At 38.0% G+C, this 25776-nt stretch overlaps 1 protein-coding gene across 1 annotated transcript in view; it reads right to left on the bottom strand.

The window, feature by feature from the left end:
* Positions 1-23610, bottom strand: part of px (MAP7 domain-containg protein plexus) — a gene marked incomplete at its 3' end in the record, with an annotated part of 315612 nt that extends 292002 nt beyond the window's left edge. The window contains exons 1-6 of the mRNA XM_071591720.1: positions 23317-23610; positions 17329-17504; positions 16185-16448; positions 8129-8454; positions 5936-7673; positions 886-1125 (exon numbers count right to left, since the gene is read on the bottom strand). Coding sequence (XP_071447821.1) covers positions 886-1125; positions 5936-7673; positions 8129-8454; positions 16185-16448; positions 17329-17504; positions 23317-23545 — 2973 coding nt within the window. The remainder of the gene's footprint in view (positions 1-885; positions 1126-5935; positions 7674-8128; positions 8455-16184; positions 16449-17328; positions 17505-23316) is intronic.
* Between the last annotated feature and the right edge of the window lie 2166 nt (positions 23611-25776).

Raw genomic sequence — 25776 nt, 5'->3', positions numbered from 1 at the left:
CATCGAGATGGTGCAGTGTCTCATCAACTGGCCCCCCACCCAGAGGCGGCAAGCCAGTTCATTAGCCACTGCACCACCACTGAAAAATGAAATTGATAGCGTAATATCTTCTTCATTTACTTTTTCTGCCTTCTTAGAATTTCACTAGATAATTTTCCATCTACTTCCATTATATTTAAAATTTCATCACTAGTTTTCTCTCAGCCCTCTCAACTCTTTTTTTCAATTCTACTTCAAACCCTAATCTCAAACACATTCTCTCCCTCGTCTCCATGTTCATCATTCTGCCTCAATTAACATATTTTGGATCCTGATAGTGCCATAGGCACTATATTTATCTTAACTAAACTTTTTTTTTGTCTCCACAAAATTAGTATCAGTCATTAATTTCTGCATTACAAATGATCCCTTGTTCTCATTGCAATTCTTCTCATAATTTCACTACTATTTCACCCATTCTTCCTTCTTTAAAATGCTCTGAAAATGGCTGGAATTTATTCTATAAACCTGGCTTTGATCACTGCATATTTCTCTATTTAAGTGAAGACTTAATGTTACTTTCAGCAAACAATGGTTGATATTTAGTTTTGAATTAAGCACCAATAATGGTATTTTATACTTATATATTCGAATACTGGAGATGGCATATATTTTTCAATGACATCCCAATTCCTACTTGATTTGCTTTGCATAGACACCTTTAAGTGAGAGAGCCATTCATCAGATGAGATGTAAAACTGCAGACCCCTTGGCACATTTCGTTAAAGAGTCGGCTAATGCTGACACCAGGTTTCTCTCCACTCGACCTCCTTTTCCATCTATCCCCAATGCCACAAATGACCTCAGCTGTCGGTTGCCTCCCCCAAAACTACTACTACTACCAACCTTCTCAGATCTGTCACCAGATGGTAACCTGGCAACAGCTGCATCGGGCCCATCTTCTGGGGGTGGTGGCTGTGAGATCCAGTTGTACTCGCGTTTCTCCACAGGCAGTCCCCAGCGCTCATACTCCAAAGACTGAGTGCGCAGTGTCTCATAACAATCCAAGCAAACAACAGCAAAATCCCCATTCTCTAGCAAAAGACTTCGGTCAGGTTGCCGATGATAACGAAGGAAAGGAAAATCCTGGAAGAGAAATGCAATCATGAAGTAAGATGATCAAAATCTCTGTTTTGTGAATTTATTGATTGATTTTTATACACAAGGCTTCCAAAACAAACAGAATGCATCAATGTCTACAATACTCTCACTCCACAGCTCAGAATTTTAAAATAAGTACTCATAACAGCCATTACTACTTTTTTCATTCATAAGTCTGAGGAAAGTATATTATTGTTTTCATGAAAAAATTCACCACAAGATTTTAATGGCAATGTGTTTGAGTGCAAATGAAACTTTTCAACCATTTTTCACATGATTCAGTGCGTACATTATGGAACATTGCAAGCATTATTATTACTAGGTAATCTACCAGTCAAGGTAGATTTTGGACGGACACAACCTTTCAAATAATTCTCTTGTCACTCATAACAAAACACAACCTAGCATCCTACTCTGCTACAAGTCCCACTTCAACTCTATATACTTCTTTCCCCACTTCATTCCATCCAACATCCCTATTCTATTCCTGCCCCTACCTTGGTTGCCTAAAATTTTCACCTATTTCAGTTTTAAACATCCAACTGCCAATCAATATGCTTTTCATCCATTTTTCCTGCCTCCATATGAGTTCTCCCAACAATCCCCTCTCCTCACCCACCATACCAAGCACTTCCTCATTTGCTTTCCTTTCTGTCTATTTCACCTTCTCCACACCCAAATTTTATAAGCCTCCGAATCTATGCCTATCATCCTGCTTAAATGACAATGTTCCCATGCCATACTCAATGCCCCATATCAAAGTTTTAATGAGCCTTTTCCTAACATCCTTACTCAATGTCCACATCATCGATTCCCTCCTCCTCGTGAAAGTTTCTATGCCTAACTCAATTCTTCTCCTAACGTCCCCACTACTTTCACCATGTTGGTGCAAAACACTTCCTAGATACATAAACTGTTCTAACAGCTCTAGTTTTTGCCCTTCAATTTTAATGCTAAGCATAGCCTTTGTCTTTCTGGAAAATTGCATAACCTTTGTTTTATTTATATTGATTCTCATCCCATACCTATCACACTGAATTTCTAATTCACTCACCAATGCTTGCAACCCCTTGACTGATATACTAGAGCTTGGTCATCAGCTAACCATACTGAATTCCCCGCTCACTCTCATTCCCATCTCCAATTCTTCCCATGCCTCCTTTACCATTTCCTCCACTTATAAGTTGAACAGCACAGGTGATAATGGACAACCCTGCTTAGACCTCTTCCTAACACTGGCCATTTGGACTCCCCGTCACCCACTCGCACCTGAGCAGTCTTAGACATGTAAAGGTAGTGGATTAGCCTCCTGTCCCTCCAATCTATTCCTTTTTCCTGCAGTATATTTGGAAAAGAAAATACTTTGTTCTTCCACATTTATTATACATGGAAGAACAAAATATTTTCTTTTCCGATAAGATTCGCTTCCACAAAGTGACTCCTCAAACCATTCTATTCATGCATTATATTCGGTAGTATTTCCCAATTCACTCTATCAAAATCATTTTGGAAATCTACAAAACAGGCAAATATGTCCTGATTGTATTCTATATTCCTTTCGATTAATAATGTCATTACTAAAATAGCATCACGCGTACCTCTCCCCTTCTTAAACCCAAACTGAACCTAAGTTATCATTTGCCCTACTCTCTATCCTTTTGTTTATGATCCTGAGAACCACTTAAGCTGCATGAAAAATCAAACTCATTGTTCTGTAATCCTCACATGACATAGCCTTTATCTTTTTTGGAATAGGAACCAACACTCATCTCATAAAGTCTTCCGGCCAGATTCCTTCCTCATAGAGACTACGAATCAGTCCATATATGTAGACTCTTCCTCCCAAATTTTCCTAAACCTTTTAGTAGTTCCACAGGAAAGTTTACTACCCCTACTGCCTTATTTGATTTCATCTCCCTTGATGCCTTTCAATCTCATCGTCAAGTATGCCAGGACATAAGCTATTTTCATCTATGTCACATTCTCTTTCTAGGCCTAAGCTTATTCAAAAAGTTCTTTACCATAAAATTCTTCTATATATTCCTTCAATCTCTCTTGGATCTTCTCTGTTTCAATTATCATCTTACCTGACTTATCTTTAACTGTTAACACAGATTTTCCCTTCTTACTTCCCGATAGTATTTTCACCTTCTTGTATAGCTCATCAATTCACCCTTCCTCAAGAAAATTTTCGTATCCTTGCACTGCATCTTCCACCACACTTCTTTTGTTCTATTTGTGACCATCTCAATTATTATTTAACTCTTTAACTTCCATCTACCTAACTCTGTATTTAGATTCTTCCATTTCCTTCTCTCAACTATCCTTCTAATTATCTCATCCAAAATCCATGGTTTTCTTGTCATTTTCCGATTAACAGTTCCTATACGTTCTTTTGCAGCTTTTGATAGTCCTTTTTCGATACAGTCTCATTTTTCCTCGATAATACTGAGCCCTTTTCCCTCACTCATCATTTTCTCTACAGCCTGCTGATACTCCTTCCTTGTCAATCCATTTAATGCTTCTTAAGTCCTTTTTCTAACCCGCCTCTCCTGAATTATCTCTTTGAATCAGATGCTACACTTCATATTTACTAAATTGTGATCTGAGACCGCATCTGCTCCCAGGAAACTGTGAACTGATCATGCTGTTCCTAAATCTGTGCCAAACTATAATTTAATCTAACTGATACCTTCCTCAGTTACTGCCATTTTTAATGTATACCTACTCTTTTTGTGGTATCTATACCAAGTGTTAGTGCTGATTAACCCCCATTACTAGCATACCTTAACTGCTTTCTCCCTGCGGTCATACCTCATACCTAAATCAAAATCCCCAGCCTCATCACCATCTCTTTCTTTGCCTACCATCGCATTCCAATCTTCCATCAATATCAAATGTTTCCCTGCTGGAATACACCCTACTATATCCTCTGACTGAATACCTAATCAACTTCTTCCTCCCCCCTATGATTGCTTGGTGGCAGGTATACTAGTAATGACCAAGCTCATCAGTTCTGCTTTTACTTCTATTAGTAATATTCTATCTGCTGCTAGCTCTTTGTTAACTACACTTCTTCCCAACTGATTAAGTCAACATGGCAACTCAGAAATTATTCACCTGAAAAACATTATAATTGAAATTTAACATCTGCATTGAGATTACAAACTGATAACGTTTTGATGGTTTCCGGCGTAACATTAAGGAATCAATTCATAACGGAAATGAAAAATAGTAACTTTGTGGTTCCAATGAAAAATTTTTTTATTATTATTTTTTCATAAGTTTTAATAGTAATAAAAATTTTTCAGTGGAATCACAAAGTTACTATTTTTCATTTCCAACTGATTACATTTTGGTCAAAATCCACCAAATGGAAGTGAATATTTGGAGCTACTGTCCGCGACATCACCAAAAAGACAATTTTAAAGCAATGGGAGACCTGGGAACTACTTTTATTAAAATGGCAACTGCCTTGACTCAATGTATATAGATCAAGGAATAAATTTTCAAATTCTTTTCACCATTTATCCCAACATTTAGCATGAAAATTTATAAAAATTCATTCATGTGTGGATACTTGAAGAATTTTTTTGCCTTTCTGAATATGGCCACCATAGAAAATAGCATTGTTGCCACCAAGATCAGCCTCTTTAATTGGGAAATACTGAATCCATTCCACCCCAGAAGAAAAGAGATTTCCAAAAGGCCATATGTTTAAGAATAAACTGTATGAAGAGATAATTTTGAGGCTATTTGTTAAGACCCACACTTTACCGCCACAAGGAAAAACCTTTAACAGCCTTGAGTAAAGTAATACCTTAACAACATTTTACCCATCAATGCCATCCTTACATTTAGCCATAAAAAGGAAAAGAATATGGAACAATTAATGACCTGGCTTGTCATCATATTTTCCACTCAGAAATGGTTTTGTGAAACGAGGATGGTCCACCAACTATGGCAGGTGTTGGATAGGAATACAGACTTGCTATAACTTTTCTGACCACATTTATAAGCTTCAAACTAATATGATACTTCTTTGCAAAACCTTCTTTGCTTAGTCCATTTCTCCTCCCTACTCATTTGATATCTCCATCAAAAATACTTCCTAGATGTGTAAACTGTATCGGCTGAAGTGTCAGCAATAGCATTTCATATTTCTTTCTATCAGTGACATCATTATTGACTGCTATGGCATCACTAGTGGATCTCCCTTTCATGAACCAAACTGACCATCCACTAAGTAGGTAATCATTTGCCCTCTTCTCAATTCTGTAGTTGATCATACTTACTACCAACTAACACAGCTTCAAGTCAAATTGAACTTAGTGCCCTATAATTCTCAAATCCAGCTACCTTTCCCATTGCCTGCCAATGGGATACAAATAAATGATCTAACAAAGTCTTCTGGCCAAATTTCTTTCTCATAAGTGCTATCCATTAAAAACTCTTCCTTGCACATTTCCCCACACCGCTGGCTAGTTCCACAGTGATGTCATGCAATCTTATAGCCTTGCTTGATTTGCCTTAATGTCTTTCCAAATTGCAATCACACATGCTTGGACCTAAACTTTCCATCATTAACACCATAGTCTCTTTCTATGCCTGAACTTTCTGGGATTATATCCACAAAATATATAGCCAAATAGTATCATACATCCAAAAATATCCCCATTGACCTTTATTCCTTCACAAATTAAACAAGAAGATTATGACTCCAAGTGAGCAGCCGATGAGGATGAAATACATGAATGCATGCAAATGTGTCCCACTAACTCCTTTGGATACTCACCTTCACAGGCAAGGCTCTCACCCTCTTCCGATAAGTAGTGATACCACAGACATAGCAGCAATAATCATGCATGTCGTACACCCTCTGATGGGGCTCACACAGCACTTGGGCACTTGCACCATTGGAGGAGGATGGCTGACCACTGGCACCCGCAGCCTCATACCCTCGCCACTGGGCAATCATCGAGTGGTAGCAAAAGGTACACACAAGAGCCGACCCATCTTCCTTCAACTGCTCAGCGTTCGCTGGAGACACATGATTCAGGAGAAACGGAAAGAAAGGAGCATTCCTGCCCTGGGGTCGGCCGTATAGGACCCGAGCAAAATTGAAATCAGAATGGAGGCCGCAGAGGAAGCAGTAGATGGACGAAGACGATGAAGCATTGCTGGCCGGTGGATAAGCAGACGATGCATCTCGGCCATCATATGAGTTACCCTGGTCACCACCTACTCCCCCCCTCGGCGCAGTGGGGTCAGAATGCAACACCCCGATGGCATGGTGATGGCCGGGGGGTGGGTAGGGCAATGAGGGGGTCACCCGAGGAGAGCACTGTTCAGGTGCCCCGGGTCGTGCTGAGGGAGTGGAGGGAGTGTTCTGAAGGGAGGAGGAGGAGGCGTGGGTTGGAGGGGATGGAGGGGGTATTCGCTGGGGAGGCTGATGGGCAGTGTAAGCGGGATCGCCTCGCTTCCCCACCTCCTCAAGAGGAGACGGTATGTCATAAACCCTCCTCTCAAGGGGTATCCTCTCTGCCTCGTAGCCCTCCCACTGGAGGGTCAAGTGCGAGGAGCAGATGGAGCAGGCCAAGACGCGCCCATGGGAATCCATGCAGGCATTTTCTGATGTTCGCGCCACGTGGCGCAGGCAAGGAAAGTGCATGGCATGGCTGTTCATGCCCTCTGGGCAAGTGCTCAACCACGACATGAGAGTCCTCGAGAATGAGCCACGGCATATATAGCAGTGGAAGTTCTGTGTGTCATCCTGCGGCGGCACAGAGGTCCGAGGCATGCCATTTCCTCCAGATGGCATACGAGAGGAGGATCGAAACTGTTGGGAGGGGGGTGCTTCCCCTGTGCCCAACTGCCCACGGCGAAAAGTACTGTTCCCAGTGTTACTAGCAGGGGCCTCTCTCTTTAGGTCATATGGACGGAACCTTATATCAGAGCCACTGGTGGACTCGGACGTCTCCAAATGTTTCACTGGGGCAGGGCCTGGGGGCACCACAGGCGAGGAGTGCCGCGATGTTGGTTCAGGTGGTGGGCCAGAGGACCCCTGGGTTCCAGGTATCTGAACATCCCCACGATTCACAATGACACCACCTCCACCAAACACTTCATGCTTTTGTGGTATGGATTTGTAGCAGATGGAGCACACTTGAACCATACCCTGAGGTGAAATGGGACTAGCACCTTGGGGGGCTCTGATGTTGCAAATGAACGGATAGTAAGACTCATTTTCAGGGTTTGGGCAGCAGTAGAGTAGACGGAGGGACGAGGAGGGATACTCAAGGGCACAGGTATAGCACACAAAAGTTGTGGTATCCGGTGCAGGGGCATGCCTCTTACGAAGTACATAGTGCCGGTCTGAGTGAGCCGTGCCGTGGCTCTGGTAAGACTGCCACTGCCGAAGGAGGTGCTGCTTGCATGCCTCGCAGGCCTGGACCCGGCCACTTGAGTCCATGGGACGAGAGCGAGCTGGGCGGGGATGGAGCATGAGGCTTGGAAAGAATGGATTGACAACCCTGTGCACAAACAAGGGAATGGTTAGACAACTTAATCTTAATAGTTAGACACAATTGTACAAAAAGTGCTCTAGTTCAATGAAATTCAAACCAACAACATTATGTATCATATAAACATTACTCAAGATTCCATGGTTTTTGGCTCAACTTGATGGAACTTCATGATGAAAAGTGAATAGTAGTAACTTTGCAAGTTCCACTGAGTCTTATTTCGAAAACGACCAGTTCCATGGAATACAGTCGTTTTTTAAATAAAAATCAGTGGAACTTACAAAGTCATAATTATTCACTTTCCATTACTCAAGATATTGGAGTGAAAATTTTCACAAGAATGTGCCTGGTGTAACACAGCCCCAAGAGCTGAAAAATTCAGTTTTTTAACGAGTGGCACCACTACAGTCTTTGGCCAGTAAATGGGGGGGGTTGCAGGGTACAGCTAAAATGAGGCTACTCACCCAGTCGTCCCAGAGGCAGCAGGTAGCTGGGAGGTAGGCTTGGCATGGATTTCACTGAGAGATCCCCGACGATATTCATCTCCACATACATAGCACACTTCGGTAGCAGCATTCTTGTCTGGCATGCTTAGATCAAGGATCCCTGGAGGGCCCGAGGGGCCAGAGGTAACGGGGCCCACTGGGTGGGGCCCAGGACTTGGGCCTCCAGGAGGAGGCAATGGAAGGGCATGGCGAGATGCAAGACTGGCATCTGTGCTGGCAGCATCTCCATGAGTATTTGGTAGTGCATTATGCTGAGAACTGGGTGGAGGAGGTGGGGGGCACATCTGTGGATATAAAGGGTAATCAAGTGTTACAATGGTTGACCAAAAAGGAAATGTAGAGGCTTCATGACGTAAAAGGTTTCCACAAAAATCCCTGATCCAATTGAGAAAAATGGCAAAGTGCAAGTAACTGCTTCTTACTATACAGAAAAAAATTTAACCAGATATCCTTGGTTCTTTTAAAGTTATTCCTTGTTAACAGGACATGAGCCTCCTGGTAATCATTACTACATTAATTATATATTCGACCTTAAAATATGTAAATGAAAAGGCAATGAGGAATCCTTGCTTCAGCTGTCTCCACTTCTATGAGGGTATGATGGTAGCAATCCATTAAGTTTTGTCACAATATATATGTAATTAGAATCTACCCTTTCTGTAACTCCAATTCACTTCAGTTTTGGAACTCTTGGGCTACAATGCACTGTTTATTATGTAGCATGGAAACTAAATGGATTTCAAAGCATATGTGGGAATGCAGTGAACACGAGAATGAATAATAATATAGTTAAACGTTGAAGTTATGCACTTTGATTCTACATAATCATCAAATTTTAACATATTTTTAAATGAATTGATACATATCTACACAAATTGATGCAGCGAAAACTTCAAAATTACAAATCTGAACCCAAAATTATTGTGAAATCTCATTCCACTCCTCATAGCTGAGGAGTCAGTCTTCCACCAAGGTTCCATTTTCAATATAAGGAACTTTAAACAATGGTGAGCCAGGAAACAGAAACAGCACATTTATCCAATTAGTAAAAGGTTTTACAGAAGCCAAAAATACCCCAAAGGACATTTCTAACAATGCACCACTCCTTCTCGAGCCCATTCCCCACTTACTTCATTACTGACTTGATATTGAACAGTACTACGGTACTGGCGTTTACTTGTCGTCAAGCCTTAACCTCTCCCCGTTGATGGTAACCAGTCCACCAAAATAACATTAACAGACCCTTCTAAGTTTCTTTTTATTGGCTATAGGAATTAACCAAACTTCACTTGAAAGGAACTACTTACCAAAATTCTCTGCTTCTAGTCTCATCAAGCAAAATCTAATTCCAACAGTTATTTTCAAACGCTGATTTTTAGAAAGAAATTAAAAGATAGAACATTTAAATATTCAACATCTGCTTTCCAAATTAAATGTTTTTGAATTTATTGCAATTGTACACAAACCTATTGCAACTTACACCACCAAATACTAGCTAAAATCCAATGAGATAAACTCCTCAGGATATATGACTTTAATCTTATTTCCTCTTTTGTGAAACACAACATGAGAGTGTTTTGTTTTTTGTAAAAATTACATAAATACATGAACTTTTAGGTTCAAAAACCCAAATAAAAAGGTGAACTTGGAATTTTGTGGGACTGGACTCTCTTTTGGTGGTACTAGCATCTCTGTTGTGTGTGCTAATCATTATCCTGGTGAAATTTTCTGGTTTTTATAGAACTGCTACTCAAATTTCAATTTTATGGAACTGCTCTTCCAAATTGTAGGAAGAATGCAGCGAATACAATTATGTGGTGGCTTCAGGGTTGCCTTCTGCACAATTTCAACTCAGAAGAGTCTGTTACTAGACTCACTTAGGACATTTCATTTTACACCTACAGTAAGTAACTCTACCAGAATGAAACAACCTTTTTCCACACTTCTTGATAACATTTTCACTGATATTTGCCTCTCTGTTAGTTTCATCTTGGATACATACTTCTCAGATCACAAATCTAATCTCATAAGCTCCATACTAACTGTAATTCAAACCTATTGTCAACTACTCAGTACAGACAGGGCTTCTTACCTTCAGGGTACTCATATTTCTATAGTTTATTGTAGCACCATTCCTGGAATTCTGTTTTTTTAATTTGCATTTAATGCTCAATTTTATGACTTTTTCATATTTTTACATTGCTTATCCTCAACCAGTAGTGATATCATTCTCTAACATTATAAATAATAATAATAATACTTTATTCATTTTAAAAATGGTACAACCATATTAAATGTCGTCAATCATAATATTACTTAATATATAAACATAAGTTCTTAAATGTGATGAAGATTGTCACAAAAGAATTCATCCAATGAGTAAAGTGGGTGAGCAAGTAACCAGGTATATACCCTATTCTTGAAACTCTGGATACCATCTGATTTCAACTGAGTAGGCAGATAGTTATACAGTCGTATGTTCATATTGTGAAATGTGTTGTAAGTTGATGACAATCTACAATAAGTAGTATTTAGATTCGATTTACCTCTTGTGGAATAGTTATGGAGGTTGGATCTTAATTGGTAAGTTTCTAGATTAACTTTCACATGAATCAGAGCCTTAAAGATATACAAACAAAATACAGTCATGATTCTATACCTAATAAAAAAAGGTTTGCAGGAATCACGTGGTGGTATATTAGCAAGAGAGCGAATAGCTCTCTTTTGCAGTAGCAAAATTTGTTTAACATGAGGGGAATGACCCCATAACTCAACACCATAATTCAAATGACATTGAAAGAAGGCATGGTAAAGTGTTAAACGATACTCATTTGAAATGATAAAGTTGAGCTTTCTTAACATATAAACAGCTTTACTAAGTTTATTACAGGTCTGACTGATGTGAGTCTCCCAATTAAGTTTTGTATCAATATAAATTCCTAGTATTTTAGCAGTTTCAATATTAGTTGTTTTTGATTTAAGACTGCACACAATATGCTGAGTTTTGTTAGTATTTAATTGTAAATGATTAACATCAAACCATTCCTTAGCCTGTTTTTGGGTAGGGCTAGATCGTAACTTTGCATCTTCTGGATGTTGACACTTTTGTACAAAAGTAGTGTCATCAGCATATAAAACAGATCTAGGTTTCATATTACAGGGCAAATCATTAATCATGATAATGAAAAGTACTGGGCCAAGCACAGAGCCCTGTGGTACACCACATTTTACTTTAAGAGCTGCAGACCGACAGCCATCAAGTTCAACCAATTGGTGGCGATCATCCAAATATGACTTCATTAGTTTCAGTGCAACTCCCTTAATACCATAATATTCTAGCTTTGTTAGTAATATTGAATGATTAACACAGTCGAAGGCCTTACTAAGATCACATAGTGTCACTGAGACTGATTCCTTTTCTTCAAATGCATTAATGACATAATTAACTATGGACTCTACTGCCAAAATTGTAGATTTCCCAGATCGAAAGCCGTACTGGGATTTGGAAAAGAGATTATTTAACTCAAAAAAATTACATATTTGATCTTTCATAATAGCTTCAAAAATTTTACCAAAAACGGGGACTATGGAAATGGGGCGGTAGTTAGCTAAATCATCTTTATCACCTTTCTTATAGACAGGTACTGTTTTGGAATATTTTAGAGCTGTTGGAAAATCTCCTGTCTCAAAACATAAATTGACTAACATTGCTAATGGTTCCGCAATGAGCACAATAATGTCCTTTATTAGGGAGTTAGAAAGACCATAAATATCCTTACTGTTGGATTTTTTAAATTTTTTAACAGTCGATATAATATCAAGTGGAGTAACAAAATTCCATTTAAAATTTAAATTATTCGCAGGAAGATTTTGCAGCATATTACCAATATTGGCAGCATCAACTTTTCGAGAGAACAAATTGTCTTCAACAGCTTTTAAGAAAAAATTATTTACAGCATCTGGGGTGAAAGGAAGATTTTCTTTTCCATTACCATGACCAACTTCTTGATTGATTACACTCCATGCTGCCTTTTGTTTATTTTTTGCATTCAATATAAAATCCTTGTAAGCATTATTTTTTGCACACCTAACTAAATTATAATAATCTCTTTTGTATTTCAAGTAGGCCTCTTTGTCATGCCGGCTTCCACTGGTTTTGTAAGAGTGATAGTAACTAAGTAAATCATTTCTAAGAGCTAATAACTCCCCAGTATACCAGAGATTTTTTTTATTTTTAGTGGGGATAGAGTTTAGAATTTTTTTAGGAAAGCATTGCTCAAAAATGCCTAGGAAATTACCTAAAAAACTTGAGAAACATGTTTGTTCTACAGAGTCTGTGCAAAAACCATGCCAATCAATACAAGATAGAAGCAGTTGGAAACTCTCTAAACCTTCTATTGTTATAGGCCTCACAATTATGGTTTTACCTCTATTTGGATATATCTTTTGAGTTATTTGAGTATTAAAAGTGAAGCTTATACCTTGATGGTCAGATAGGAAATAGTCAATAACACTTATACTGTACAGTTCAGGACCATAATTGGTAATTACATTATCTAGGCAGGCAGAAAGTCGAGTAGGCTGTTTGTTTGCCCAGTATAAATTATAAGAAAGCAAAAGATTTTCAAGAACCTGACAATCACTAGTTTTTAGTGTTATGTCAATGTTGAGATCTCCACAAATTATGATATTGGCTTTCAGAGTCAAGAATAGGGATAGTACTAGTTCCAGTTGATTGCAGAAGTGTTCAAAAACACCATTAGGGGAGCGATACACAGAAGCAATGATCAAATTCAGGTCCTTCAATATGATCGCAGATATTTCAAAGTGCAATTCCAGACAGAATTTGTCCAAGTCAATTACCTTGAAGGGCATACCTTTCAAGACATAAATACAGGTACCACCGTTTTTTGCTACAGATCGGCAGTAGAAAGATGCTAAGCCAAAATCACTAATTTTATACACATCAAATTCATTTTTCGTGATCCAGTGCTCATTGAAACATAGCACATTGTAGCCACCATGTTTGACTATTGCCTCTATCTCCGTTATCTTATTACGTAAACATCGCACATTTTGGCAAAATAAATTAATGCTATCTAGTCAAAAGGACTTGGGTTTTGATATTCCCGTTTGGAGGCGGGTAACACGTTTCTCTAAGGAACACTTTTCCATAGTGTTATCGGTGTGGCCCCTTGTTATTGAGGTGGATACCGGCGCATCACTAGTTTTCAACTCGGAGTTCGGATTTACCACCGCAGCTGACCCTTCAGGAATGTTCTCTGTCTCTTCATGAGTAGGGGTCAGTTTCCGCGGTTTTGGGGGGTAAAATTTCCCAACTTTCACTTCTACTGGCCAAATATCTTCTTTAAGAAGTTGATCCTCAAGGCTAATTGGCGCACAGAGTTTAAAGGAACTATAAATTTCACCCACTCTCAAACTTTCACATTTGAAGTCATTTCCAGGAAATATTCCGGACAGATGCTTCACGATGTCATCAGGCGTTGCATTGGACTGGACACGACCAACGTAGAAGAGAGTCTTGCGAGGCACTCCCACAAAATTGCACGTAACAGCAGGCTGCTTAGAACTCCCAAAAACCGTATTACGTTTGCGTTTATTTTTCTTGTAACTCACCTTTTGAAAACCTTCCTCGTCAGTAACGATGGATTTGAAACACATGGTGTTAAATTTTGCGTTTACATTTTTGGGGCACAAATCGGAGTTGTCACTAGTGAGGCCTAATTGCTCGTTGACTTCAGGTTTCAATTCCGTAGACAACGTTACAGCTTCCTTTGCAATTGGCTGCAAGGTAGTACTTTCCGTGGATCCGGTAGATTGGAGAGCTTGTAACTCCATTTTCAATTTTTCAATGTCGGCCGCCATATTGTAAATATTGGGCTTATTTACACGGCATAAAAAACACTTCCAGTAAATGTCATGGCAGTCCGAGAGAGCTTTTAATATTATATCACCTAAGCCGGAGCATTTATGGTGATATACACACGAGCAAATATCGCAACTAACGACCATATCACGTACTTCAAGTCGTGTTTTACAAGAGCCACATCGTTGTACGGCCAAAGTTGACGCCATCTTACATCTTATGTAGATGATTAACTTAATTGACATCAACTAGAAGATTACTTAAGAAATTAGGAATTCATCTGGTTAATTAAGAAGGTTATTTTGTGAATTAAAATCTAGCAATTCTCAGTCAATAAACACTTATTATAAAGCTTGGAAACCTGAGCACTGATATTGATATTGTCAGTTTCAAATGTGATTCTAACCATGAACTTGACAAACATAATATGTCACAGAAAATGTTAATGACCTCAGAAAAGCATCTGAATATGTGGATCATGGAATTTTAATGATTTAACTTAGCAGCCATGGCATCTCAGGAATTACTAGTCAGTGGACACAATCACTTCTACCAGACAGACTTCAAGCCCTGAATACCTATTCTTCTATCACAACCACCCATGTTACATCTACCCCTTTGGCAGTTAGTAAAGATGACGCTTAAGGATCCATACTGGGCCATGTTCTTTTTCTTGTATTCGTTAACAGCCTTCCTCCTACTTCAGTACAGGTATTCATATTAAAAGATTTTGTACTTACCTACAGACTTTATTTTAAGGTACAATGAGTTTCACCGACTGGCGGCATCATTAGGCACAAATTACATTTACAAACAGTATTGGAATATATAGGCATAGAACAGAGGGCAGGGGGATGGCTGTGGTTGGGGTGGGGGGGTGTGAGGAAGGGTGGGATGTTGAAGGTGGTTAATTTCTCTTCCCCTAATGACTACGATCGCTAACTTCAACATCCGACTTTTCCTCAACACCCCTCCCCAAACCATAGCCACCCACGTCCCCTCTGTTCTAAGCGTATATATTCCAGGGTCATCTGTAAATGTAATTTGCCTGATGATGCCACAAGATGGTGAAACTCTATCTGCCTTTAAATAAAGTCTGTAGAGAAGTACAAAATCTTCTTATATGGATACTATATACTTCCACAAATCGAAGCCTGTAACCTTGGGGTACATTCAGAACAGGTACTCTGTTCCAAGTATGCATATGATAGAACCCACCTAAGTTACACAGATCTTTTCAAACATGATGAAGTCCAAGGAAATAATAACCCAATGGTGCAGTGATAACCTGGTATTCATCATTACCATAAATAAATCAAATTTTGTAGCTCCAAACCAACCAAGAAAAATAATTGTCACTTGTTTTCTTAGATTCAATGGTTCAACATGAGGTTCCTCCGCCAAAACTAATATTTTGGGATTGTATGTGCACGAGTCTCTGTCCTGGGGAATAGTAAGGACAAACTATGCTTTGCAGTGGCCTCTGGATTATGCCACCTCTTGAGATGGATTCAAACACTCACTGATACCACCACTGAACTTCCACTCTATCATGCAAGCATCCAATATGGGGCAAAATGTAATTATGGTTTTGTGTAATTCACATCATTCCATTGCACTTAATAAGCTCCAAAAATGGGCTATTCGGAACCTGGGTAATATTCCAGGAAAAAAAATAGCTGTCAGGCCCAATTTGTCTTTTGGAATTTTCACTTTACCAAGCCTATACATTTTTCTCAGAATTATTTTCATTTGTGAAAGAGGAAAAGGGAAAATGTCAAGGATTACATTTCTAATTATTTGAAACTCAGATCAGGAGGGATATTTTTCCACCCCCCCACCTCCACTCCTAGGGTTTCAGATTGTGTATATACAACCAACCAAAAAGATGAGTAAGGAGAGCAGAAATGGGATCCAGTAAGCCTCACTCAGATTTCCTCACCCTAAACAAAAATGGAACCACATGGGACTCGTGAGTAAATAAACTTCTACTCTATTCAATTGTGAGCTTCTTCTCAATGCTGCATCTTGACACGAAAAGCAAAAATACACAGATCTTTGGCTCAGACTGTTTACTTATAAAGCACTGGTGCACCAAGCTACTCCTGGTCATGAATTAAGCCTCACCTGCTGACTGGATGCATTTGACTCTCTCCCATGGCGCAGGTCAAGGATATTTGTGGCCATGTGGTGCACCTCCACCCCACGCCTCTTGGTCACACCGTCATCAGCTAACTCTTTGGCTTCGCCTGCGCTTGCCGCACTTTCACCACTGCCTCCACCCCCCAGAGGAGCCTTCTCCTTCCTCGGGGGGTGGTGTGACATTTGCTGGTGATATAGCATTGATTGGGCCTGCTGGGATCCCAGGTCACCTGGTTGCAACCCCAACATCTAAAACACAAGTTTCATCATGATATTATAATGCTAAATGGTTTCAACACATACCTTGACCATGAAAATTTATAGGGTACAAGACTTAAAAGAATTAACACTAAAATATCAAGCCACTTATTTTAATACGAATAGAAAGGTAAAAAAGCAAGATAAAAAATACAGTGAAGGTAACTTGCTTAGGTGATCCACTAATTCCTATTTATCATTTCCATTTTTCATAAAAAATAAGAAATGTCACAATGAAACCACCGTCTACAGTTGAAAACGGATATTCATTAATACATCAGCAGTAAGCATTTATACTTGTTGGCTTAAAATGTTTAAACAGTCAATAATAAACTGGGTTAATGATAATATCAGCCTACCTTGGCTAATTTAAATAACGAACATCATAGATTTTTATATGATAGTAAATCCTCATATCCTACTCTCAGGGAAGTCAGTTAAAATAGTTATTTTAATTTAAGAAAATTTTATGAACACATTAAATTTTCAAGAAACATTTTAAATGTGAGAGGTTTCAATTAAAATGCCAATTCTCAAAAATCAGCTGCAGACAGAGTTCATGATGAAAACAAATTATCATGAATGTTCATTTATAAGAAAATACTTATCAAATTCAAATAGAATTTGAACTAAATGTTTAACTTCTCCCTTTCTCACTGGTATCTGCACTTTGCCACTGAAATTTCCTGATCATATTGCCAGCACTAGCTTCAATGCTATACCTTTTTCAATTACAAGTTTATATGGAGCACGAACTTTCAAAACACTACTAAGTCCCATTTAAATGAGTTGGAAATTGAAAAATATAAAACCAGAAAGAGATACAATGAACACTGGATTCAATGAGCAAACAATGAAAAGAAGAGGCTACCTGAGCTGCATACTCCCCCTGGAGTCGCATTTCGGCACCCGTGTAGGCTCCACCATCAATCCGCTTGAGCCAATAGAGGCGGCGGGCATGGGGGGTGTGTTCCCGCTCATGCGAATCCCACTGCTGCAACAGGAGGGCATTGCAGAGGGCACAAGAGGGCACAGAGAAACCACCACCTTTAAACATACACAACAAGAGCAGAATATAGCATTAAAAAGTGATATTAAGATCATACATTAAGTGCTGACAGCAAACCAACTGCTAGTTAGGACCAGTTCTAGGTCTTTTGATGACCATTTGGTGGGTGGGCAGGCCTTTAAATGCCTCTCCCATTCCTTTTCCATGGCCAAATATGAAATTGTATGTGGTCTTAATTCCACACTTTAAAGGGAAACAAAACAACATCATTAAAATAAAAAAATATTTTCACAAACCACCCTATGTACGAGTGATACAGATTGAAAATCACATTTTATAAACTTACCTCATCCCAAAGTAGGCAATCTTAATTAACCTTAACAAAGTATGCCCTCATCCTCCACTGTTTCTTCAATTGCACATTGCAATGTCAAGAATACACCAAATATGATGCCTTCTAAAACCTACATAAGACTTGGCCCACCAGATACTAAGCCACTTCTCATAGAAGAAGCCTTTGCAAATGAGGATAAATAAGATGTACAGGAACAATCAGGATATGAACCTCCCCAGGATAAAAAGAGCTGCAGGCGCCCAGATCAACATCCACCCTTCACATCAGACTGAAACCCCGACCCGACCCAAGGCCATGGACGAGATCTCTCCTGTTATTATTACGGTGAACTAGTGGCAGTGGTTGGACATGGTAAAACAGTAAAGTGTGCTGTAAGAATGTGATAAGTCCATAATTGGATGACTTTCTCCTAATAATCAGGATTGCATTGACACATCATGAAGTGGCCTCACAGAATAATGCATATGCTTTACCAGAGAATTAAGACCATCATTTGCAATACAATATTGATATCAAACTTCACACTAAATTCCAAAAATCTCTGAAGTAATATTTAAAAAACAAGCAGCAATTGATGGGGGACTTATTTTTAATCCCTCAATTTTTCATTCCCAACATTCTTTCAGCATCAAGCTCATTATAATCAATTCCCATCACTTCTCTTCCAAATATATTATTAAACGTAAACATTGAAGTGATTTGTTCTCTCCAATTTCTTTAGGAAGTATTTAAAACGGGAGTGTAACCAAATGGCATCAATGCACCTAATGGGAATGGGCAAATCAGGTAACCTCCCCAAAACACTTGTCAAAATTTGTATTATTCCATATTAAGCATAAATACACTTATTTGCTCATAGAAATGGTTTCTGTATTTGAAAATGGAAATAGGTTTTTCAACAGGTGAACCTCTACATTCACATATTTTCCTCCTTGTCTGCCACCAGTAAGCAATGGTAATTACTTCGGTGACTAATTGCAAGTCATATGCTACCACTCACCTAGCCGCACTCGATCATTCTGGGGTGATAAAGGAAAACCAGAATTTTTTGCATCCTTTTTAACTTGGTTAAAACTAAGGGGCAAACGGAACAGGTTCCATATCCAAAAGAGGGGAGGGGACAGCAACCCTGTATCTATCTCTGCCACTGATCTTTACTCTCTTCAGGTACTTCTTGCATGACTCCATCCATTATCATAGACTGAGAGGTATTCAAGTTCCCTGATAGGTCCACCCCATGATTTTTTACACCATAATTCAGTAAAATTAATGTAAGAAGCCCTTATAAATGCAATGAATTTCAAGGTGTTATGTCTATAATGGTGACTTTGATATTGCCTACACAAAACACTGTCAGAATAACCATAGGCTTTGTTAATACTCCTGGAGCATATGTTTGGAACATATTGACCAGATTATGCTCATTTTTCTACTTGGTGAATGCTATAACAATGCATCCTGTATTTCTTCTTTTCTCGTCATCCCATTTAAGTTCAAATAATGAATTATAAGTTTTAGGAACACCTTAATTCACGAGAATGAAAATTTCTTCTTGAGTGAGTCCACAGAGCAAGGAGTGGGCGTGGAGACGAAGTGAACCCTGGGAAAGATAGGTCCACTCTTATAATCTTGATCATCAAAATTATGCCTACCTTGGATTCAGTGGAATATTGTATAAGAGTATACAGCCTAACCTTAGGAGGTAGCTATTGATTTGCCATTTTGTCACTAACTGGATATTTATCTGGGTTGAATATTATTGGTTAAAATATTGGAATATTTTTTTCAATTTTGCTCTAATTGTCGATGATATGAGATCAGTATCATCGGTATTTTAATATTTGGATTGGTTTTCTGCAGCCCTCTAATCTTATCTATTCAGTGTTAATTCCATCTCACCATCTATTAGGTTCTGTTTTATGCCCTTCTTAATTTGGTATAAGTACTTGTCTCTTGATCTTCCTCACAGGATCTCCTCTGAAATTACCCATTGCGCCACAAGGTGCGGTCCATTCAGCTAGTTCATCTTTGCTGAAGAGTTTTCCATATGAATCTTCCCTCTTCCAATCTTTTAAGCATGTACTTATTTAATCCTCATTTCGCCTGCCCAATTAATCTTCTGCATCCTCCTCCAACACCATGTTTCAAAGGCTTCCATTCTTTGCTGGTCGACCTTTTCAATTTTCCATGTCTCTGATTGGTAGAGTACCATGCTCCACTGGAATGTCTGGACTAACTGCTTTCTTGACTGCAACCTCAGGCTCTTTAAACATATAAGCTACCCTTCATGAATGCCTTCTTAGCTTCAGCAATTAATCTTCTCATTATTGGTCAAACTACCTCCATACCAAGTTATACTTCTGTCAAGGTATATAAAGGATCCCACTTGCTCTAGTTTCACTCCCTGAATTATGACACCTGTATTCAGAGGCTTTCTAACACACAAGGATTTTAGTTTCCATTTTGTCAATGCTCATATTTTATTTCTGTAGTTCTTGATCCATACAATTGGGAGTTGCTTGATTAAATGTAAAACTCTCTATAGGTGTCTTAAACCCCCATACAATGGAAAACTTGAAGATATTGAATCCTGGAGCATCCCATTTGTTGCTACCCACACACTCAACAATCTCATTCCTGAGCATGAATATCTTTTGACCAAACTGAAAAATTAATTTAAGTCTTGGTTGAATATGATACACATTCACAAACACACAAATCAGAACAATTTCAAGAAAACCCAAAAATGCATCTACAGTGGCAAGGCATACATGGCATGTACTTTTATCAACAAACACATTATATCAATGCATGGAAGCAACAAACAAAAATTTTAAAATTTAGATACAAGATATCTCACCACCAACATCGTGTCCATACTGTAAAAATCCAATATTTGTGGCACCCAATGAATCCTACTGGCAACAAGCCCCCCAACACCTCACATTCACTCCACTATTCTATTTGATGCACTGAGTACCAGCCATGTCTGATCCTTGCCATGGTTTGTAAATTTAATGAGTCCATTAATAGGCAGGCTCGTGACTCAGGAAAAAGAAAATTCGAAACACCTGGAGTTGCGCCAATTTCAGTCAAGTTAATGAGGAATATTACAAAGCTCTAGGCCCATGATCAGGCCAAAAAGTCTGTAACAATGCAGACAGTATGGGATGGTGGAGTAATTTTTTGAGAGGGCAACAAGACTGTGCATTATAACTAACATACTGCACGTGTGCTTAATTTAGCTAAAACACAAATTTAGATAAAAAACACAAGGAAATATTCCCACTTTTGAGATTTGAACCTGGGCTCTGCTCATAAAGACATTACAAGTAGATACAAAAATCCATTCATCAGATGACAAAAAATAACAAAAAATTATTCGGTACCCTTCCTGTGCCTTGATTGAAACTAATCAAATACGTTTGATCAACTGTGGCTAACTACAGAAGTCTACCCTGCAAGTTTTCCTCAGTCTACCTCAGAGATATTAAACCCAACTAAAATTTTCCATTAGATACCAGCAGCTATTAGCATTAGCAGAAAAAATAATAGTAAAAGAATTATGATGCTACAGAAGAATGATGAAAATGCATACATTAAGAAACTTAAGTACCTCTTGATAGATGGATATAAATGTGAAAGACAAGAATGTACCAGAACAGTATAATAAAACCAATACGACACATTCTGAGAGCAATTATATACTGACGACCATCACGTTATTACCCAGGAGGGAAATAATTGCAAGAAGAATGATAAATTGGTTAAATGAAGAATATAATGTATCTTTCCACTGTCTTTTATTCATGTACAACCATTTCTTTATTTAATTAAAATGAATTTCCACAAAGTTGAGCTGGGAACAATTGAATATATAAATTCTGAAGTCTGAAAAGTCCACTCACTTGCCTCCTCCAGCTCTACTCACCTCACATTATCCCTTCCATTGTGGCCTTCAACATACCACTACCTTTCTAATATTCCTCCATCTGCTTTCTCTGGCTACTTCAGCTTTCCCTTAGCAATCTACGCTCTCCATCCACCACATGTGGAACTTCACTTTCTGCCTTCCTTGCTATCAAATGCAATTATCCCATCCTCCTCCACAAACCCACATCTCTCAATCTCTCAAAAGCATCCAATTTATGGCCTCATCCGCTCATCTCATTTCACAGGTTTCAGATCCATACAAAACTCATGTCAATGTCTTTCCTTGTCTTTTCTTTGACTCTTTAATTGGTGCACATGTCATAAATGTTTTTCTGGTTGTAAATGCTACTTTTACCGATGTATTTCCTCTCCCAATGACCGTACTACTATGCCTTTTTCCTCTAATGTAGAAGCACAAATATATGAACCAATCCATCTGCTCTAGTTTCTTTCTACCTGCATCAATGTTTACCTTACCTTTCTTACTTTTATGAACATTTCTATTTTCTTGTAGTTAAATTATTACTTTTTCTCACATTTGTCCCGTTATGCACTCAGCAAAAACTGCAAACCTGTGACTGTCTTACTAACTATTGCTTGATCATCTACAAACCTGAATTACCACCACCCATATCTATTCCCAGGCTCAAGCCCTAACCATACCAACAAATATTCTTAATTATGGTTTCCACTAACGCAACTGTTACTTCTAAACATAAGTCTCAACATCTTAAAAACTAGTTACTAGTATTACGATTAAACTTGAGGTGTAACTCAGCACACATTGATAAATTAATGCTAAAGAGAAAATTGTTCAAGTAACTTTTGACACATCCAAAGAACTATCCACTGTGGTATTAACTTTAGTGATGCTTGTGATTTCACATGCATGACATTTTTTAACTCTTTGTTGATTATTGCGCCTGTTAGCTTTCAAATTTAACTCATTTTTTTAGTCAAATGAAAGGGGAGCCACATGAAAATAATATTTGGTGGGTAGTGATGGGAGGCAAAAGGATAGAGAAGAAGGCTTCCATCAAAAAATACATTTCCACCTTATTTGAGGAACTGTAACTGCTTGCTATATTTTGATTCGTGTAGTCTTTGGGAAATGGATATATTTTTGACATTGCTGTAAACATATTTTTATGGTGACATCCGTGTTAACTGGATTTTGATTTAACTCATTCAAAATTATTTTTGCTGGGCTTCCAACTTTTCACTAATCTCACTTTAAAATGTTTTGAACTTAACTCAAATGAGTGAAATTGTACCATTAATTTCTGCAAATGAGAAAATGATTAACTCTTTTAAAAACTCATATTTCGTATTGGGTATAGCAGCCACTGAATTACAAATGAATAGAAGGGCATTATGTAAGCTTCAAGGGCATTAAAACGTGTTCATTTGTAGCTTCTATAAGAACGTTTCATATCCATTTACAACTATGAAAATATATTATACCTGGTTCCGACCTGTCCTATTGTGTGACAGTTGATCATAACAAATAAAATGAAGTCAATTTGTGCACCAATTAATCAGCATAAACATAAAAAACTTACCGTTTCCCTGATCATAATATGCCGTGCTGCCATACGGAGGTTCGTGCCCTTCCAGAAAGGGGAAGTACGGTTCACCAGCCTGAAGAGGTTTAGAGCGAAGTCTATATCCTGGGCCGTCTATTGAACTGCCACACACAAAGCAAACTTTGCACGGCCCTGCATTACTTCCACTACCACGGCCTCCAGTGACCACCTCTCCTCCAACTTCTTTGTGAAAATATGAGTCCATTCTCACAACACAGATTGGCTCAAATGGCAGTTAGACTGCCCAGTGTAATGAAGTCTAGTCCTGCACATAACAATCATTAACACATCATTAATACTTGGACTAAATGTCAATGGAATAGTTATTTGTACCACCACACATAGTAAAAAATTAAATCCTATTATTTTCATGGCAAAATCAACTTAAGAGAAGATGAATACATCACCATGGCCTCCATTAATAACTTTTATAGAAGAGTGAATAACATTTCGGGTTTATGATGATTAAAGTTTTAACATATTTTGCACGGTAGCCTAATGATTAGGAGTAGAATAACGAAGAACCCTAATTGTTATGCCCATATGGGAAAATTCTTGGCACGAACCACTTAGACCACAAACAATTATGGATACACAATAAACATGACAGATTACATTATGCAACGTAACTTGCCTTAAAATACGCCATGACAATACCATTGCACGACATAAACAAGTGCTACTTCACTTAATAGATTGGGACACAAACTGAGAACACCATTATGTTATCGTATGTACGGCTATCGCAACTCATCAAGGTTGCAATAAAAACAAATAAACTGGACAAATAAGGTATACGTCTCAGTTTACATCACAATACAAACACTATTTAGCAGCAAGAAAATTAACTGTCTAAAATGGGTGTTTCCATAATGATATCCTACAAGTACAAGACATTAAAAAACACCAATGCCAAAAGGTTATCTCACTCTCAATATCACTTGCCTATACATAACACAGCTCCATCAACAACTTTCCGTGTTTATCCGAATTTTACAGAAACTTCTGCACTCATCTGTCTTGGTAAAAGAAGAAGTCGCCAAACATCCTGTGCCATTTCTTAAATATAGCACACAAAGAAATCTCTTGAACTAGAAGATTCACTACAGCTTTTGTGATATTCTGAAACATCGGAGAATAATTCTCTAATGATAACATTGAACTTGTCTTCAAGATTTGGGCGCCGTGACTTCACAGTGCTGCCATATTAGAATTTCTCTTCCATCCCACAATGCCTTACTCCCGAACAGATGACGATTGGTCTTCCATGACGTACACAGCGCGTACTTGAAAATTCTTGGCAGCAGTATTCAAATTGAACTCTAAGAAAAGCATGATGGTAGACAAAAATCTGACTTTTATGGCTTACGGAAAAATTAAGATATTATTTTAAAATGCATAATTATCAAAGAATTGCAATATGGGAAAAATTCCAATGAGTCAAATACCAATAAGTGGGAACTAGTTCTTAGGCTATTCTTCTGGCAAAGACATCATGCCAGAAGAATAGCCTAATTTTCTAGGTGAAATATTTCTTTCATAAACTGGTGGGTCCTAATCAAATTATGAGTTTTCAAATTATTGTCTTCTTTAATTTTTATGTTAGATATTTTCATCCTCCAACCTGACTGTATTTAATTTTCAAGTTAATATTTCTATGTGAGCAAATATTACTTGGGATACATAGTCATGTAAAAGCCCTTCAGCATAAGCTCAGTTCCCCTGCTATTTATTAAGACACTTGCATGAGACTACAAGCAAAACAGGACTATTTAATTTATACTTTGGGGAAATTTATTCAAATATAACTGGTAATATAGTATTTTGGGGCTAAGATGACATATCTTTAATCATCTTTAAAATACAAAACAAAGGCCATCAGAACAATCAGGGGGAAACCTTAAAATGCACCTTTGAGGCCTATATTCCAGGAGTAAAATTTACTACCCCTCCCTTGAATTTATATTATATAAAAACAACATCAACAACTCTTCACTTAATTCTATAATCATCATTACACCTGAAGAAGACACATTATGGCATAATTAGAAGTAAAAAATTAAAATTAGGGCCCAAGGAAATAGGCATCAGATTATATAACAATTTACTCAAAAGTATAAAGGATACTAAGGGAACTACTGCATTCAAATATAAATTAAAAAATATACATATACAAATTGACATGTATTAACGAATATCTCAACAATATTCCTAATCTTTGGTCCATAGTTTAATTTTTCAGCAATATTAAACATATACAAATTGACATGTATTAACGAATATCTCAACAATATTCCTAATCTTTGAGTCCATACTTTAAGTTTACAGCAATATTAATATCTAGTTTTTACTAATTCTCCACGATTTTTAATGGGTACTTGTGTTTATGTTACATTTAATGAGTGTACATGTGCTTGTGCTGTTTTTAATGTAATT

The sequence above is a fragment of the Hetaerina americana genome, unplaced genomic scaffold (genome assembly GCF_022747635.1).
Source record: "Hetaerina americana unplaced genomic scaffold, ioHetAmer1.1.p SCAF_5, whole genome shotgun sequence".
Lineage (NCBI taxonomy): Eukaryota > Metazoa > Arthropoda > Insecta > Odonata > Calopterygidae > Hetaerina > Hetaerina americana.
Note: the sequence above shows the minus strand (reverse complement) of the source record. Positions and strands in the feature narration are given on the sequence as shown.